Source organism: Hoplias malabaricus, chromosome 1 (genome assembly GCF_029633855.1).
Source record: "Hoplias malabaricus isolate fHopMal1 chromosome 1, fHopMal1.hap1, whole genome shotgun sequence".
Classification (NCBI taxonomy): domain Eukaryota; kingdom Metazoa; phylum Chordata; class Actinopteri; order Characiformes; family Erythrinidae; genus Hoplias; species Hoplias malabaricus.
In genome coordinates, this window is record NC_089800.1 from 38,904,430 (window position 1) to 38,924,672 (window position 20,243).

At 39.5% G+C, this 20,243-nt stretch overlaps 2 protein-coding genes across 3 annotated transcripts in view; both read right to left on the reverse strand.

Moving 5' to 3' along the window:
- nxn (nucleoredoxin) overlaps window positions 1–14,993 on the reverse strand; it is a 95,717-nt gene extending 80,724 nt beyond the window's left edge. Inside the window, exon 1 of the mRNA XM_066662500.1 lies at window positions 14,447–14,993. Coding sequence (XP_066518597.1) covers window positions 14,447–14,755 — 309 coding nt within the window. The 5' untranslated portion in view covers window positions 14,756–14,993. The remainder of the gene's footprint in view (window positions 1–14,446) is intronic.
- Window positions 14,994–15,753: 760 nt separating this feature from the next.
- txndc17 (thioredoxin domain containing 17) lies at window positions 15,754–19,118 on the reverse strand. Of its 2 annotated transcripts, XM_066662502.1 has the most exons (5): window positions 18,991–19,113; window positions 18,732–18,902; window positions 17,482–17,563; window positions 16,456–16,531; window positions 15,754–16,272 (listed from the first exon to the last, which is right to left on the reverse strand). In XM_066662502.1, exons 2-5 carry the CDS (start codon window positions 18,874–18,876, stop codon window positions 16,204–16,206), a joined length of 372 nt encoding a protein of 123 aa, XP_066518599.1. In that variant the 5' UTR covers window positions 18,877–18,902; window positions 18,991–19,113; the 3' UTR covers window positions 15,754–16,203. The 2 variants fall into 2 exon arrangements, with proteins under 2 accessions (XP_066518599.1, XP_066518598.1); XM_066662501.1 differs by having other exon boundaries at window positions 15,785–16,272; window positions 18,732–19,118.
- Window positions 19,119–20,243: the final 1,125 nt, after the last annotated feature.

Sequence of the window (20,243 nt, forward strand, 5' to 3'; positions counted from 1 at the left end):
ACTCTTCTTAATCTTTGTGCTTCTTTAAATGCTAGTTGGTGAACTAAGTGTTTTCATGACACAGGACATATATAACCCCCTCCCTAGATCACCACCTTAACGTGGTGGAGGGGTTTGCGTGCCTGCGTGAGCCTAGGACATATGTTGTTGGGAGCAATAGCCCCTTGTAGGGTCTCCCAAGGCAAATTTTTTCCTAGGTGATGGGCCAGATAAAGAGTGATCCATAAAGACCCAGATGAAAAGAGCAAGAACAGAGACACAGCTTCCCTTGCCTGGAATAGGTTTACCGGGTCCCTACCCTGGAGCCAAGCCTGGGGGAGGGGCTCCTTGGCGAGTGCCTGGTGGTCGAACTTTCACTCATAGGGTCTGGCCGGACTCAGCCCAAGGAGCAACATGGGTCCACCACCTGTGGGAGAGGTAGTAATCCAGGTCTGGTGCATTGTGGATTGGGTGGCAGCCGAGGGCCAGTTACGGAAACTGGCTGTAAACTAAAAATCCACTAAAATGGAGATACAGGTTTTTAATTGGATAGCGACGATAAACAGCAAAACCCCACCATAACTCTGCCTTGGCATGGAACCTGACCAGTAGCAACACAGTTATCATTTTTAAGAAAAAGGAGGAACATCGCCTAACATAACCTTCTTGATTTGTATACTTCAAAGACTTTCTGAGTAAGCTCCCAGGGTAGTGGTTTGGGAAGAGATTGTGCGTCCAAGCCGGAAGGATCATACGACACACTTTAACAAAAAAAAAAAAAAAAAAAAAAACACCATAATTTATAGAGGGGCAATAAAAAACAGATGGAATTTTGCTGCCCAAATATTGGAGCCAGAGCTGCCAGCGGAGAGCTCCATATTCTTGGGAGGGAGCGCGTTTTTAGCAACAAATCAAAAAACACTAATGTAAATGATACATGGCCACAGACAAATAAGCAAAAATACCAAAGAAGCCCAGGTCACATGGATGAAAAGCTCATCTCTAGAAACATCCATCCTCACTTTTACATCTAAGGACAATGTTTACTGCAGCACTGATGGAGTTGTGGGTTGTTTTCTCGTCTGCTGAAGACAGCTATGCGCACACTGCAGGGCAAGAGCACTATCCCATTATTAGTCACACCTGCAGCCTTGGTCAGCCATTACCATTAGCAGATCGTGATTTAAGTTCTACTGCAGGAGAGCAGAGCTGAATGGAATGAGTCAGACATATAAGTGAAGCAAAAAAGGCCTTGGAATACTTCTTGGGGAGATGAGGCTCACCTGGCTTCTGCAAAAAAATATAACGTCATTTCAGAGAACAACAAACAACCACAGACATCCAGCAGAGGCTTCGCTCAACATGCTGTGAACTTGGCAGCTGGAAGGCTCCACCGTTGGACACATTATGTGATAAGAGGCCATAACTGGATGACAGGCAAAACAAAAGTACAGAATATGAGCCCTTGTAAAAACACAAGCACTTTGAGCTTCATGCAACTCTCAAAGGTTTTCCACAAAAAGAATGCAGAGGCCTAAAGGAAAGACATGGTTATTAAAATACACCTAATTGCATACAATTTAATTAATTTAATTTAAATGTAAAAAAGAAAAAAAAAGTTTGTGTATTATATGCTTCATTTCCAGAATTGTTCTATTAATTAAATTTTAACATATTACGGTTTCGCTTTTGAACTGAACCGAGCTGAGATTCTCATTTAAAAGAACAGGAGCTGAAACCAGCTGTTCTGAACAGGGCTGTTTAGAAAAGAGGAGAACAGTGCTGCAGTGTTAGATCCTCGTGGTAGTTTGACCAAAAAACCTTCATTAAGACCCTACAAAACTGACAAATTTTGAAAAAATGTTGCATAGGTCCCCCATTAAGATCCTCTGTATATCAACTTGCAATATGTTAAAATATATTCATTTTAAACACAAAGATAAATCACTAAATCAACCCTTCAGTAGAATTCAAGCAATACATGAACACAGTTCCCATTGTATTCTCATCAAGTGAATATTTTTTGTCAGCCATTTGCATAATTTGACATTTTACATTGCAATCTTAAATGCAATGTAAGGTCATCATTTGCATTGTGTAACTTCATGAGGCACAGATCAATAAACTGTGTCAAATGTTTTCCTATGAAACATAGTTAAATATATTGCATTATATATGAATGAATCTTTTTCCTTTCTCCTGTCAAGTCATCATGCTGGACATATGACGGTTCGTTCAGAGTGATGAAATTCTCATCTCACTCTGCAAGGCTGATTTATAAAAAACACACTCACAGAACATACCAGCTCCTGCACCACCAAGTGACTGAGGCTAGCATTTTTTTTCCTCCAAATATAAACATCTGTTTTTTGAGTCTCCAGCAGCAGAGCCCTGCGGTACTTTGACTAATCTGCCACAGTTTGTGCAGGTCAGAGAGGGTCGGGAACAACTTGTTAAACGTGGAGGAACCAACGGGCATGTCCGGGGCAAGAGGCTGCTCTGGAATCTTTGAAGGTGCTAATTGGCTGTAATCCTCCTGAGATGAAGTTCTCAGATGGCTTTGGCAGGGCCCCAAAGACGTAACACTCTCTTCTGGAGAAAAATACATGGTGGGGCTGAACCAGCAGGCCATGTGCTGCACTAGCGCTGCAGTTACATCATCTCAGTGATTCACCCCCCAGGCGGGCTGCCTTTAATCACGTCACTTAATTTAAATGGCTTTGAGTATCTATTTTGCCCCCTTCTATGCCCTTGATTAGCAAGAAAATGTTTAACTAAATGCTCAGAATGGTATTTTACCACAGATAACACAAAGAAAATTTCCCAAACAGCACTGCCTCATCTGTCTGCCAAAACAGGGAGACCTTCTTCCAAGGCGTCAAAGACACTACCTATGATGCCAGTGGTTTTCTCTCTCTCTCTCTCTCTCTATTTGGTCCAACCGCAAAAGTGGCAGTAATGTAACTATGAATTACTTGCTGAAATTCAACCCTGTAAACTCGCGAGGTCTGTAAATACACAGCTTAGTGTCGCCTTGGACCACTCATGGCAGGATTCTGCATGGTGGTGAAACAACACAAACAAACGTCTCATCTCTCATCCCAGAGACAGACAGCAGGGCTGGCGCCACTGTGCAAAAGTGCCTGGCCACTAGCACTATGGAGTGGGTGTGTTTCTGCTCCACTTGGCCACAGAAAAAAAAAAAGCAGTTTAACGCAACAACTCCCCATCAATCAGAATAGTTTCAGTCCTGCACCAATGACTGACATCACATCCTTCCTACAATAAGGATAATCCAAGACAAATCAACAGGGTTTCTCAATCAAGGATTCTAGAAGATCTATTGTGTACAATGGGGCTGAGACCTCAATTTGTGGCCCACTGGACCCATGAAAATCAACTCACAAGTCTACTGAGCTGGCAAAAAAGGTCAAATGTTTAAGTCCAAGGTAAGTCATCCATGATAACTGGTTTAGGTGGATGCGTTTTCTGGCACATATCTGCAGCTGTTTAATCCAAAAACGACACTGTTCTTTTTAGACAATATGACAACAGCAGCATGTCCAGAGAGGATGAAAGAAAAAGCAGGGTTACATTTCTAAACAGGCCTGTCAATTAGAGATTTAACTGTGATATAATTACCACGTTAATTACTGCTAGTGTTTTTCTGACTAGAGATGCAGCCTGAGCTCAAATAAACAAATATGACCTCTAAAGAGTCACAGGGCAAGATTTCCAACACTCACCCACTCTAAATGTCGTTGAGTGTCTGCTAAATATGTAAATATGTATATTACTCTATGGCCGGTGAATCTTCAGGGTCTAAAGCTATTATGGAGGTACTAAGCAAAAAATGGTAGCAGCACAGCCACAGCCAGGAGTAATTGGAGGACTGAAGCTCTGAGAGGATAACAGGGTCAGACAACGGGTGCAGCTGAGCAGCACTGATTTCATGCAACTCTGCACACATTTTCTGATCTTCAAAGCGTTATTTGCCAAAGCTTCTGAAAGAACAGTGAAGAAAGAAAATAAATAAATGATGTGAAAAATCACATGATGCATTACCAGTAAACCTGACATTCAAAGACAAATTTGACAGATCTTGCTAAAGAAGTCTTTATTTCCAGAGTGCCAGGCAAAGCTTTGGTGCCTTTTCCAAATAAAAGAATAATTTCCTCAATTTGCTGAACGAACTACCAGCTGCCCTGCCTCTCGCCTCCTCTCCACCTTAATCTGCATTTAAAGTTATCCAAACGCAGAATCTTAAATAAGTCTTTGGAAACTAAACTACAGACTTACTCTGAATAAATGTCTTTTAAGTCTGTCTGTGTGATTACATGAGCCAAATTAATCAGTTGCTCTGGCTAGTGCAAAAGCTAAGTAAGGGTGTGTCTCAATAACTAGTAAGCTGCCTTGCTCCCTATGGCCTATAATGGTGCTTTTCCACTGCATAGAACTGACTCGGCACACCTCTGCTCTTTTGCTTTTCCACCACTCAAATTCCTGGAACTGGGTACTTTTTTTTTTTAAATAAATCCCTGTTCACACCTGGTACAAATCGCTGCAGAGTGAGTACTAAATATGACGTGTACACCTTGTAGCGTGTTAACTGGCCAGAGAGATCTGTCAAACACCACAAAATGCAGAGCTCCAGCACAAACTAGCACTTGTAAAATCTCTCAGCTCAGCAAGTTACAGCAGCTTTCAAATTTGTTTTTAATCTGACTCTCAACGGCAGCTCCTAACATTGGGAGGTCCTGAGGTGTTCTGAAGAGGTTGAACCAAGGAGCAGTGATCAACAAAAAATTCCAGCAAATTCGAACATGGAACAAGGAAAACTTATCTGTTCAGTCTGAAAAGAGAAAAAACACACGAATTAACACATGAGCAAAGAGTATCTTACTTACTTATATAATCATACATAGTCTTTCACCATAATCATTCACCAATATGTTTTTATCTTCCCAATTTGATAGCTGTCTTTGTGTAATACATATACTGACTTTGGCTTCTCTGTGCTTGAGTTTTGATTTGGAGTGATTTGATAGACTGAGGGCAGGTTCAAGGATTTAAACTTTTGCGTTGACTCGAAACTAAGCTGTGCAAGAGCCCTACGCCGATGCAAGCATGTACGCTTCTGCATTGGTGTCTGTGTCACTCTGCAATTACACTGCCACACCACTAGGGATGAATCTCACTCTACAGTATGTAGCACACAAAGTAGTGGTGTAGTAGAATTATTTATAAATCTTTAAAGTGCACTATTTAGGAAGTAGATTGTTGTTTGGGACAGAGCAGATAAGCATGAGATGCCAAAAAAGTAACCTATAAAAAGCCGGCATGTTATTCCCACATGGTATGGTTCCCTGTGGGTTTTTTTCTTTCCCGGAGACCTCCGTATTTTTCCTTTGTTCAAAATTTTTTATTCATCACTGAAGCCCACTCCATGTATAAGGAAATCTTTCACCATGAACTTGCTGCTGTCTGTGTCTCTGAGGAATTCATGTTTGTGTACTTCTTTGGTTCAGCATAAACATTGTCCCCTCCGACTTCTGACCAATCACAGTTGTTTGGATCTGCGTCGATGCAACATTTCTTGATAGGAGAACGTTAGGCTACAGCATAGGGTTTGGCCTTCCCTCCACACAAAAACTGCACTTTAGGTCACTGAAAACCAAAGTATTCATAAACACTCTGCAAGGTGGAGATTTCTTTTTTTAAAATGTTTTCAGTGTTGTCATGTTTACTGGCAAAACAGAGCCTTTTATAAAAACACTGACATCACACTGAAGTGGCACATGGCTGTTTCTGTTTACATTAGCAGAGTGTGTTCAGAAAAAGCCTGAAATACACTAGTTCTGTTATCCCATGCTAGCCATCAGCTATTCTGAATCCATCTGATTGAAGTTAAAAACCTTACCATGAACGGTGATTCTGGACCAGCCCAGGTCAAACTTGCAGTAGGTGGGCAGACACATCTGTTCAAATATACCCATCAACCTTAAAAATGACCCAAACAAAATTGTAAACTTGTAAACACAAAAACATAACATACAGTTTGATGCCTCCAAATGGCTTGTGTGGTCAGCTCACCAGGTATTGAGACAATGATAGGGTACAGTAACTTCCAGCCAGACTTTAATCTGAAACATGTCCTCAGATAGCCAATTTGTCCAAGGTCACTGCACAACAACTATTGTTTAACTTCTCCTCTGTAGACACGGAGTGTAGAGCAGTTTCAGGTTGCTCAGAGAAGAGGAGGGACTTCGGCCTGTCTGCTTTGCTCTCAGCCAGTTTCAGCTGCTTTGAATAAGTAACTCAAACCCTGGGAAACTAACCCTGTTCCAGGAACAGCCATGTCCACACTCCTATTGTCGCAGCTCACAATGTTACAGTGCTTTCAGTCAGAGGGAACACAATGGGCTTTTAAAAAAAGGATCTGGAAATCTAGCCATGGGGAGAGGAGTCAAATTTGGCAAGCGGAGCGTTAATAAAGCCTCACAAAGTACCTCTGTGGCCCCGTCTTTATTCTACAGGTGCCTGCTGACATTCCGTACACAGGCTTTAGTTCAATTACACACAACAGGCTTTCACAGCTGCAGCACAATGGATCCATGCTACATTATAGAACCACAGCCAGATGCATACAAGTAAGACACACTAACAGTAGTCACCACTCTGGCCTCACACCAGGGTTAGCTGTCAAATAAAACCCTCCATCTGAGGGGAAATCACATTCCTTTCATGCCTTTCTAGTTCACATTTTTTATATAAAAAACACACCAACATTTAACTGCAGAGAAAAAGGTGTGCATCTCATTTTCTTTCTCTATTTTTATAAAGATCCAGTATTCCTTTCAATGCCTTAATTATACACAGCTCTAATTATATAATGACTGTTTCAGCTCAGATAAATATCAAATTCATTTCAAAACAAAATTGTGTGATGTTTTAAATATACATTGTGTTTAACCCTCAGGAGTCAGCTTATTTTGGAGATTAATGTAGACTTCTGATTTTGCATTTACATGCCATTTTAAACAATGTTTACCACATTTTCAGTTTCAAGACAAAAACATGAAAAAGATTACAGCCTGTACGTGGGAGCATGATTTTTTTGAAAAGGAACTAAAAGCACAAAGGCTGCACTTTCAACTGAAATTGGCAGCAATGCTCAGCATGTCTTTGTTGTGATGCGTCTCGTCTTGGACCAGTCACAAGGTTTGATCACATCGGTGTGATCAGCGACTCCTAAGGATAAACATTTTTGTGAGATATATGTGCAATATATTAAATAGTGATGCACGATATCGGCAGCCGATATATTATTTGCAAAAATTTGGATTTTTAAAGTTACTGTTATCTGTCCAATTTTGGAGTTTTAGCCAATATTACCACCGATAAACTGGTGTTTTTTTGTGCTTGCGCATATGCACTGATGCCTGTAAATACACAACTAATGTCTGCCATGTGGAAGGTTTTAAGTTTTCACAGTTTCTGGGATTACATTTCTCTGTGGTGAAATCTAATTTAAAGCATCAGCGACACTTACACACAGATAGAGGTGTAAACAAACACACACACACAATGAAGATACTCTCAACCACCACAGTGTAGGAGCACTTCATATATAAAACAGATGAAAATAGATAGAGTCATTCAGCATCTGAATTTATTACTGAAACACACTGATAAAACATTACAAACTCTCTCCTCGGAGCTGCTTTATGCCACTCTCTCCCTTGCTCTCGAAAACAAACCCGGTGCTGCAGTAATTAGCTCCCCTCTAGAAACCATTTATGCAGAACTAGCAGTAAATTTTTGATGAAAATACAAATTAACTTAAAAAGTACAGAAACTTACAAATACTGAAGAAAAGGCATGTACTATCACAACTCACGGCAAAAATAATTTGATTTGCTTTAATTACAATTACTACAATTATCGGTTATTAATATCACTATCGGCTACTCCAAGGTGCTAATTATCGGTTATCATATCAGCCCAAAAAATTAAAAATCGGTGCATCCCTAATATTAAAAGACCCTCAATTACAGTTTAAATAGTTTTTTTGTAACTGTAACATATCGTCATTGTCCAATGAAAATCATAAAAATAACTTTCAATAGAAGTCAATGTAAAAAGACTGTATTCAAAGTAATTTTGGAGGATGTCTACAGTTTATCAAGGACTGCTGCTGTGTTCAAATGATGTAGTAAACTAAAAGTGGCCAAAAAAATTATGCTTACTGTGTGATACTCTACATATACTTACAATTTCATACTTTTGGACTTTTTGACTGTCATTTTACACTTAAAGACTAGCTTTGTGATTATTCATCCACTGTAAAGGTGCATACACTGCTGCTATATTCTATACCAAACCATTTCAGACAAATGTGGCATGGCTTTTTTCTCTAAACTACTTTGATAAATCACTTGATTTGATTCATGTCAAATTTCTTTTAATTTATGACTGTAAAAACACAGTGAGAGTATGCTGTTATAATCTACAGGACATTTATCAAATCATACATCCTTCATCTATATCATGTTTCAAAAATATCAATTCAGAGTGAATAACAAATACTAGACAGTCCCATGACAACGCATGATTGGTCAACCATTGTGTGATTGATATTTTGGATCTAGCTCCATTTCTTCAGACTCATCTTCCCGCTATCTTCCTACATAGTGGTATTATCAGTGCAAGCTGCTACTCAGCAGGACACAACGGAGAAAAAGCTCCGGCAAACACAGCGCTCCCCGATAAGAAGTGAGCATTATTGCCTGCAGATAAGGCCCTGGGCTTTTTGTAGACAGCGACCCTGAAATCAAAGCAGCCGGAGGGGCTCGGCTCCGGGATGTGATGAGCTGATCCGGTAGCCGTTTTTGTTGGCCTGCTGACACCCTGATGACAGGAACCCTTAACCCTTGCAAAAGCTTCCAGCAGCTGTCTCTGTGCCTGCAGAGCAGAGTGGTAAAGAATGGCACAGTGCCTGAACAGGAGGGGTCTCTCTCGCTCTCTCTCTCTTCTAGCAGAATCACTCCCTGCACACCCCCACACTGCCATTTGCTTTACACCACTGGCAGATCCGGGGCCTGGGCCAAGGCCGTAGCTGATTTATGAGCTGTTCCCTCAGCTCCGGCTGCTTCATCTCCTTGTAAGGTAGTGCCAGCCCAGACGCCCTGCTCTGGGGGTCAGTCTTCCTCTATAACTGAGATCCAAGAGTGGTCAAAAAATTATCACCTTGGAAGATACTTGAAAGTGGAGGTTTAGAATGGGATGATAATTATTGGGAGAAATCATAATATTGGGATTAAACAAATATAGATATGGATGCATATTATAAACATGCTCAGTAGTTGACTATTAAAACTATGGACATATCATTACACCATAACTGGCCCTGTTCAGGTTGATGTAGTTCAAAAACTCAATGGCACCCTTTATGACAGAATAAAATGGGGGGGAATTCCATCTGGTTTATGTAGTTATTACTGACTACAATATTATGCATGCAAATACTATTCCTCTAGAAGTATTAACAACAATCACATACTCAGTAAAGCATAATGATTAATTGTGCTATAAGATAATAATCATTATTTAAAACACTGTCATATTCCCCACCCCAGCCTGCCAGGTTCTTGTCATGTGTTGCAAGAAAATCTGACACTGTGACCAGTTTGAATAGCAAAGCTACTTTGTCAACCCAGACCATTTTTGCCTGCGCCAAAGCACTGCCGGAAAAAGATCATAAAACTAAACAGCAAGCAAACTATCTAGGAGCTGCACTTTTGACAGTCAAAGTTTTTTGCGGTAAAGTGACAGGTGACTGCCATACTTTCCATGAAAACCGGCCTGTGGTCAGCAGGGAAAAAAGCTAGTCTCTCTGCACCTACACCAACACAGCAGCAGCTCTGACTTATTAGCTGCATTATAAATCAAGGGAAGAAAAGGCCTGAGATTCACCTCAATATCACGCAAGTCATAACACATTTATTTCTCGTTAATTCAGACCACACGCATTGCAGTTCATACAGGATCGACCGGCTTGCGGTGTGGTAGCAAGGGACTCCATTATAGTGTAGCAGCTGAAACTGAGCATAACTAGGTAAGCAAAGCACTGCATGTGGAGAGGAGAGAGATGGAAGAGAGCAAGGAGGAGGAACAAGGGAGCAGAAAATTAGTGATGAGAGAATGAAGGAATGGGTTTATATGAGCAAGGTGTCTATGAGAGAGAGAGAGCAAAGAAAGAACACCTGACTGACAGAAAAAGTACTACATGAAAGAGAAAGAGGTCAAATATAATGCAGATTAAAAGAAAAGGAAAGCAAAAGAGGAACAAGAGAGAGGGAGGATGAAAAAGGGATATAGAAAAAAAGACTAATTGAGGAAAAAGAAGAATAGAGCAACAAAAAATCCAGAATGATAACAAAATGTCAAAAAAAGAACAAAAGTCAGAAATAGGACTTGGCAATTATTCAATATCAGTATATCTCACAATATTAAATATTTCAATAATAATAAAATGATTTTTTTTTAAATCACTATTTCAAAAGACATTATTTACAGCATCTGTGACTGATGATCATTACAGGGCACTGGTTGAGTTTCTTGTTTGTTATTGGCAGCTTTTCTTTGGCTTTTATATTGGTCATACAGATAACAGAATCATATCATCCCGTTCTAGTCAGAAACAGAGAATAACGAAACAAAAAGGTACTCATTACTGAGAATTCTCTAGTAACCAACAGGAAAGATAAATTTAGAGAAACATTATTATATTACATTCGTATTACTCAATATTCCCATGACAGACAGATAGAAAGAGTAGGTACTTAATACCCCAAATCTCTCCATTGTTCCCTGATGCCATACACATCTCATTCAGCTCGCAGTACTCTGAGCCCTCAGTGTGCTCTCAAACACCGAGTCTGCATCAGTCCCTCACTGAGTCAACAAGGACATTGCATCCATCAATCACAGCCCCTCCAAGCCTCACAGGTCTCGGAAGCTCAGGTGGGCTTTCATACTTCAACTCTAACCTAGAGCATTCACACACAGGGACAAAGGAAACAGGCTTATATTCAGTTACTTCTGTAATGTCAAGCCTCCTGCATACAGACATGTGTTAATACATCCCACTGCTTCACCCATGAATGAATTGCAAGCTGAGAAAACACGCACAGGTCTAAATGTTGGCCTAATAAGCACTACAGCAAAGATGAGCACTATTTTCTTGTTATGTCCCAAAGCAGCACATTCAAAGCACAGCTGAACCTGAGCTAGAGTCCAAGAGCAAAGCCAAGTACTTACACACTGACTCTTCTGGCCAAATGTCCAGTTTGCGTATTTCTGTTGTTTTTCATGAAAAACATCTATTGCATAAACAGACATATGCTGCAAAGACGGCTGTCATACTTTTGATGCCACTACCCAATGTCTACAAGACCATTAATGTGAACTAACATCTTGGAAGAAAATAGGCTAATAATCTCCCCCTGTAAACCCAGTGACCTGTTGGTGAACATACATTTGCGTCTGGCCAAAGCAAAGTCAGAAAAAAACAAACATTACACAGAGCTGAATAAAACATGTCCATGTTGTTAGCTACGTTTATTATAGAAGCATATCCACAGGTTTTTATTTGCTTTCTGGCAAAGCTTCATGAAAGAGAATTTCATCAAATTTACAAAATTTCAGCAATTATCACTGTTGATGTTAAATGGTGCATTGCAGAAAATGAAATTCCCTTTACAGCAATTTGTAAAGAACCAAGGCTCATGGTGGTCACAACACAAAAAACAGACATTTTCTTTTCTTCCCCAGAATGACCTGTGAGCCTCCATTCGTCTTCTGAGACTTTATATGTAAATGTTAATTGTGGTAAAATAGTGGTATATTTGAAAAATTTGCTTAGTATTCTTTAGGCATTCATTTTCTTTGAGATTTGTACCTCCTCACCAAACAAATATTTGAGGCCAAAATATTTTCATACAAATATTGTGAATAATGGTGTCTCAGGCACCTGGCTACACATTCATGATAATTACTTCCCATATCTTGATGTAGATTTGAAAGCCATTAAACCCTCCAGGTGCCTAATAACATCAGCATTGTCGTGAACAAATTTGTCTATGCATTCTGATTACAAAACACATTATCCATTTAATGCAAGAATTCCCCTCTAAAATGAAAGGTTGGGGATTTGATTCAGAACATGCATTTATTACGACCGAGTCACTGCTGAAAAGGAATGCAGTGCAAATCCAACCTGCATTGTGTAAAACACACCTTCTCCATCTATCACACACACATACACACACCTTCTCCAGGCTTTACTCACAAAGTCAGACAGCCTGCACAGTATTCAGTATTGGATATTGGCATCAGCACTATTTAATTGTAAAGTGTGAGAATGTGCATGACTGGTCAACATGCCAACACACGCCGGGGGAGGTGGAGCCTGGGGCAATGGACTAAAACGGATACCAGCACAGGGGCAAATCGCAGCACGATCCAGATGCATGTTATAGCACAGGGTATAATCCATTACAAAACAAACACAAACCAGGAGCAAAGAGGCATTACGAAATACACATCATTGTACAGGTCTAACAAAGCCCTAAACTTAACACCACGCTCCATAAGAACACAATAACCTACCCATCATCATAAACATAACTATGAGTGATGGTGATGCATCTGTAAATCATAAGTGACGCTCTGCTATCAAATGCCTCATACCATAAAAATCGTTTAAGATTATATAACTGCCATGACTGTCCAAGAAAAAAAGCTGCAATATTAAACATGACTGGATTCAGACTGCCAGGATTTCACATGTCACAAACCTAAGGAGCCAAGTGTGTCAACTTGAGTGAGGCCTATTTACATGTACGGAATGAAAATAAAAAAGGTGCAGCGTTATCTCTTAGCCCCCTTTGAAGAATTTGTAGGTTTTTTTTTCATGGAACTAATTTCTAAAAATGATATTCTGATAAACATAAATGAGTTGTTAAGGGAGTAGCCAATTACCAGAAGGGGACTTGTGACTTAAATTGTATTACAAAAGCATGTTTGGTATTACCTGTCAATAAACATGCGCAAGAGGAATAATTAACTAAAAATAAATATGTAGAAAGAAATTTTCCCTAAAGTACAATGTCCAGATATGCGTGCCTGCACTTGTTCAATTTCCTCTCAAAATCTGAATTACTGGAAAAATAATTAAACAGCTCCCTTTCTCCTGAGAAATATGATCCCAACTCCTCAGAGAATCCTTCTACTTCTGCATTTGAAGAAAACATTTTTAGTGATGTTGAAATATGAAAATATATTTAGTGTCTGTACTGAAAGAGGGAAGGCTGGACCAGGGTCAAAAATAAAAAAATAAATGTGCCCTGGAGCTGAAAATGTAGGTGATTTAAACGTTTTTAAAGAAACCACAGCGTATAAACTACAATTAAGAGATTAAAAGTAATCTGAGTTTAGACTTTAACTGAATATTAGGGTGGTTGGTGCCTTTTTAGTTTCGCCCTCCCTCAGTATAGGCATTATTTTAGCCTAAAGCTAACCCTTCACTTCAACGGTCTGCCTCCTGCGTGGCCTGTTGCGACGGTTACGTCGACCGTAACAGGACAAATTTTGATTTTCGTGTTAGAATATTACATTTAATGCAGGTTTACAGTTTTAATGTATGCTCTACGGGTTAAAATCTAAATTAATATATTGTATGTTTAAAATTTTCCATACTTCCTTTCTTAGAATGAATATGGGAATATAAACGAAATGTTCATTGTGTAAATATAACGGCTGTGAGATAAGCTTGGACTTTCCGTTAGGACAAGAAGGAAACAGCTGTTGCAAAAGAAGGGAGTGCAAGAATTAAAATAGAGTGCTACAGAAATTATACCGTTTTAGTACATGGTTTAAATTTGGGGAGAGGGGTGGTCACACTTCCGTAAGAGTAAAAAAGACCTTTGTTGCCCTGTAATCTTCTAAGAGAGACCAAACTAAACATAATTTTAAATTAAAATGATTTGACAAAGCTCGTGCCCCAACACCGAGGAAACCTCCATCTTCTTCATCTTCGCGGGTCACATTTTTGTTCAGTTCCTAGTTAAACGCAGCAGACTTCGGAAAACCTAGTTCAGTTTCTTACAAAACCGCTTTAAAACATGAACATCAAATATCAACGACTTCTTAGGACATGACACCAGCCCCAAATAAAAAATACACACACAGTCTATACGCACTATAAAGTGTGTTTAAATCGCGTGTTTTAAGTATTTTAGAGTCGGATACATTTTGGAAGGAACGGGTGCCACATTCAGCAGCACACATGCCCCAGTGTACATGTATACAGCGGCTGATACAAATCAATCTGAGCGGAGTAATTGGGTAAAAAGAGGGTTCATGACCGCAGCAGCAAAGAGATGATAGCGGTCACTCCTCTCACCTTTTTGTGTCGGTCTTTAAAAGGCAGAGCGGGCCACTGCATCTCCTGCAGAAAGTCCTGCCAGTGTTTCTGGTCCTGGTCCGAGGAGATGAAGACAATCTCCAGCTCGTCTTTGTGCTCTGAGCTCTTCTTGAACTTGCTGTAGAACTCGCCCAGGCTCGTGTTGAACTGGCGGCACGGCGCGTTCAGGCTGCAGCCGAAGTAGAGGCCGAGCAGCGTGAGCCCGCCACCGAGCGCGTGCACATCTACCTCGGCGCCGTCCGCGCGCACGAGCCGCTCCCCGAGCAGAGTCACCAGGAACTCGGACATACTCCCGCTCTCTCTCTATCTTTCTCCGCTCTCTACGCCCCCACTCCGGCTCGCTCTCTCTCCCTCGTAGGGACCGGGACCGGATTTGACGGGTGGACGCCGATGCCGCCGGTCGACCCTCGAACCAGAAGATAAACCCAAACGCCCTGGAGCAGCCGCACTAAGCGAGAGCCGTCTCTCTTCCTCCGCGCTGTGTGTGTTATAGTCTCCAGTAAAGAGAGCGCCGACCGAGCGGAGCGGAGCGCAGCGCGCGGGCACGAGCCACTGAAACACTGTTAAGGAATGCACTCCTCTTTTAGCCGGGCGCTCATTGGCTGCTCACCTCCACAACACAGCGCGGCACTGACATCTAGCGGACAGTCCGGGGAACTGCAGCATCACCCCACTACACTACACAACCAAAACTACACAAAATGCTGGGTGGCACCTGCTCGTCAAGCCGTATTTATTCTAAAATTAAGGGCAATTTAAACAGCAATAAACAACCTCTACTTTTCTGTGAAGGCTTTACACTAGATCATGAGCATCCCTTTGATAATTTAATGGCACCCTGCCACAAGAGCCTTAGTATTGTGATGCTGGGTGAAATTAGCTCGGGTCACAAAATGCATCTCTCATCACAGTAACTCAGTACAGCACAGTGTGTTGGATAGAGCTTCATCACTTCAGAGAATGCTATGTGGCCCTTAATGATTCTTTAACAACAATTGGTGTGAAGCATGGTGACTAATTAACTAGTTAATTCAATCATCACATATCACTTAAAGGTGTTGTTTCCAAGACAGAGATTAAACCTAGTCCTGAACTACACAGCATTTGGTATTTTCCATTGAAAGGAGGCAATAGTCCAGAACAAGGCTCGTTCCCTGTCTAGGATATAATCCCAAAGAAAGTTAAATAAGCTCATATAAGACTACATTTCATATTTCTTTTCATGATGAACACATGCCTCGTTTATTTTCTGTATCGTTTCAGGTATATTTTATTTAAAAGATATCCAGTTATGGGTCATTTTTTTCATTTCTAATGAATCAAAAGTATCTTGAAACTCCACACCCTATATATGGAGGCTAAGGTTGTTGTTTTTTTAAAGTGATGTCATACAAAACACTTTTATCATATTCAGCCTACAGCATTTGTCCCTACTGTTCACACTGCAGCACAGATGTCTTGTAAAGTAAAGTACAGTATAGGGTACCAATGAGAACATGGCTCATTTACAGTCTTAAAAGGCACAGTAACATTAGCCTGTTTCAAATTTAAAACAAGGAGCTGTACGAAACTTCATGTCGACATGAATAAGCAATGGCCTTTATAGAATGAATTCTACAGTAGGAGAGATAGTTGAACAGACACTACGAATATCAACAGATTGAAATGCACTGAAAAAGGTACAAGAAAATTCGAATGTGTGCAGATGATGATGAATAAGACCACCACATGAGGCACTAATCTTCAGTGAACATCATTCGAACCAGGTCTGCTTTGAAACACTGCTCCTCCACCAACTTCTGGGGCTACAGACACAATAGGACACAACACATTGATCATTACTTATATACCATCACAAAGGGGCATAAAATGAGAATTAGAAATAGGGTCCACTTTGATATATTTACAGCTTGGATTGTAAAATTAGTTATTTTAATTTTGGATATTATACTGTACACTGTTTAAAAACTATATTTACTGATGCTCACCGTGCCATAATGTAGCAGGGTTGGCACACCTGTGAGTTTCAGGGTCTTCTTAAACTCGTTGTTAGGGTCTTTCCAGCTGGCAGAATAGAAAGAGTCAGAGACTGAAAAGTTCATTCCAGACCTTAAGGAGCCCCTACACCCAGAAAAGTGTTTTTAAGTGGTAGACTCCCATTAAATTGTTTATTATCATTACACAGACTTATATTTATGTATAATTACTGAATTTGATACAAAATTGCTGGTACTGAAGTGCATATTTTTCCATTGAAAAACACCACCATTATCAGTACATTTGGAAATATTTTTTAAGGAGTGTTACACAACATCAGCAGTTTAGTGTATCACTAATGAGCCTGAACCAATCACAACTCAATTAGAGTACAGACGTGCGTTATCAGAGCTAAACTCCTATTTTAATAGATTAATGGTGTTAATCTAATAAAGTGTAAAAGGATCTGGAATAAAACAGCAGCAACATTTAAGTTTTCATAGAACACTGACTGAGAAGCTGAAGCATATTACATGTGAGAATTAATTTGAGCCTGGAGTTTAAGGTTGGAATACAGTGCTGCAAACACAAAGCTGAGTTTGGCTTCTTTTTCAACTGTTCTGTTTTTTTAAAAGGTGAAGATCACATGGCTAATTACAATTTACATAAAACTTAAGCTATCATTTATAGGAGGTGTGGAAGCTAAAAATAAGAAGGCAGAATGTAACTATAACAATGTAGTAATCATTTAAGATGGATTGGAAAATTTGAAACTCCAACCTCAAATTTGCGCTGTTTAATTTTCTGATTATTAATGTTACAGAGGAAGCTTATTTTTGCTTTGACTTTGCTTCATCTCATCACACACAGTGCTGTACTCCAACGTCAACAAAGATAAAAAGTACAGCATGCAGGGTAGTGGAGGGGACAGAGTTGTTTTAGGACCCGAGGGTTACTAAAAACACAGGTTTACTCTAAACCAAGCATTTCTAGCTTGGACAGCACGATATAACAACAAGATTGACAAGTAAACCTACTATGGTCGGTCTCCCACTTGGCAGTAAATAAACACTGAACCTTCAGGAAGATGGGATAACTCTCCTCGAACCACAGGTTCAGCTGAGGGAAAGAAAAATGGAAAGAATGAATGAATTCATTTTTAATTTTCCAAAAAATGATCAACAGTGTGTTCTTCAGTCCATAGCTAGCATAGACAAGACTTGCTCAAATCTTTGAATGAGTCAGTAATGAAAAATAATACTGGAGTAAGATCTATTACGCCAGTAAGAGTCCTTGACCAAGAAGAGTAAATTAGATAAGTCAGAATCTGACAATAATTTAAAAGTAAACATTAAAGGCAGAAATTACCATTTTGGTTCATTCTTTGGATTTTTGATAATATATTTAAGGTTAATTGTGTATATTATTAATTTCTTCCTCCTCTTCAATTGCAATCCTAGACACATTAATGATTCAACATTAAAATTTTCAAAAATTTTAATGATTGCTTTTCATGTCAAATCCCAGTTTACTACAGATTCTAACAACACATCCATAATCATTTCCTTTCCACACAAATGTTAAATGTATTTTGTGACCCAAGTTCCGTTTTTAAAACTTTGTTCTTAGCTTATATAAAACCTGCACTCTTAAAATAGTACACGATATTTCCTACTCAAACTCTGAAGGACATTAGGTAAGTACCTAGACCAAGGTAAGTGTGTTGTCTGATACAGTGGGCAGTGAGAGGACATACTGATTAAAAACTCCAGCAGCACTGCTGTGTCTGGTCCAGCGTAACACACCAGCACCACGTCAGTGTCACTGAAGCACTGAGAATGATTCACCACCCAAACCATATCTGCTATGTGGTGGTCCCGACCATTGAAGAACAGGTGGAAATGGGGCTAAGAATGTCAGATGGAGTCTGTAACTCTACAGTCTGTAAGTGAAGAACTACAAAGTGTTCATATGTTCATTACATTTTAGTACATTACCTTATTTTTCAGCAGATTATACCCTACACATTAACAAAATAAATCAAATTAATAATAGTGCTTTACAATAGTTATATCAATTGTCTTCTTTCTGGGGTTTGTTTTCCCAACCAGTTTATGTTAATTCAAGTATTATTCAACTTAATAGATTCGTTAAAATGCAAATGAATGCGTATTAAACGGGATCAAATCATGTAAATGTGAACTATCAGCAGTGTCAGGAACTGTCACAGACTGAGACCTAAACATAACGATTTGAATAAATGGCCTTAAAACCCCTAAAACCCCACCTTTCACACAGTCCGGACACCAGCTCCGTCCTCCCTCATCTTTGTCTCCGCTGAAATAAGCGAAGATGTCTTTCCCTTGTCTTTCAGACACAGCTTTGCAGAACTCTTCATATCCGTGGACTTTCACCTCTTCAAACCCAGCCATGTCCAGTCCCCTCTGTCTCTTCTCAACTGAAAAATGAAGGACGCAGTCGGCTTTGTGAGGAGACTTGAAGATAAATGTTAATCTCACTGAGTTTCAATAAAAAAAAATCCCCACTCTTTAATCACGTGAAGTCTCCCACACCGCACTGGTTTAGTGATAAAAGTCCCACGAGCCACCAAGTTCAACTCAGACACTCTGTAAATTAACCGCTACTGTTTGGACTAACCCGGCGCCCGTACTACGTCTTAAAGACAACTAGGTCCAAACGGGCGGTGTTTCAAATAACGCCGTGCTCCCTACAGAGTGCCCTGCATGGCTCATGGAACTGAGCCTTGTTAGAACGGCACCCATGCAGCTTTTTTATTATTATTATTATTATTATTATTATTATTATTATTATTATTATTATACAAATTAAAAACAAGATAAAAAAGCAACAAGTAAAATTGTTCTTATTGCTGTTTTTGGTTATGGCAACAAAAATGTACTTATTACTACTGCAGTTTGATAACCAAGATCACCAAGAAATAAAAATATGACATAAAAGAAAAAATACATGTAGGCTTACAATTCTTAGTATAGTTGAATTATTTTATAATGTTTTACAATAATTATACATAGAAAAATACAGAAAATATAGAAAAAAATATAGAAAAATACATCTATATTATTGTAACTAAAACATTGTAAAACTACAACTAATAATAATAACAAATTTATTGGTAGTGCTGTTGTTTATGGTGGATCAAATTAAACACAGTCATAGAGTAAACAGTCACATGTTATTGGTTTAAGACATGTATTTACTCATATTTAACCTCCCGAGTCCATGACCCCTGCTGCTTAAATAAATGCGCAAATCCTGTAGGAACTTGCCAAGATCTCAGTTGCATGCAGTTGCAACGGTCTCCTCCCTTCCTCACGAAAATTCTAGAAATGCACGTTAATAAATAAAAGCAAATAATTAAGATCTGTCTTCCAAACACAGCAACCAAATTACAGATGTATATATACAAGTTCATTAACTGAACACAGAATCAGCTTCAAATTCAAATGTCCTCCAGATTAGTTCCCTATTTTTGACATAATACAATTAAAAATTTAAGAATATCCTATGAACAACAGCTCATTTTCCAAATTTTCCCCCAACTTCATATTGTTGTCCTACACACCTGAGCCAACAACCAGCAACCGGTGAGCTACGGGTTTATTAAGACACTGGTCCTGAATCACTCGTTTGTAAACTTCTCACCTCCAGTCTTGTATCCACTTACACTGCATGGTGTTTTTTCAGTTTCAGCTCAAGAAGACCTATGCATTGATGATGTCTGGTTCATGGAAAACATGAATCTGTGCAATGTGGATGG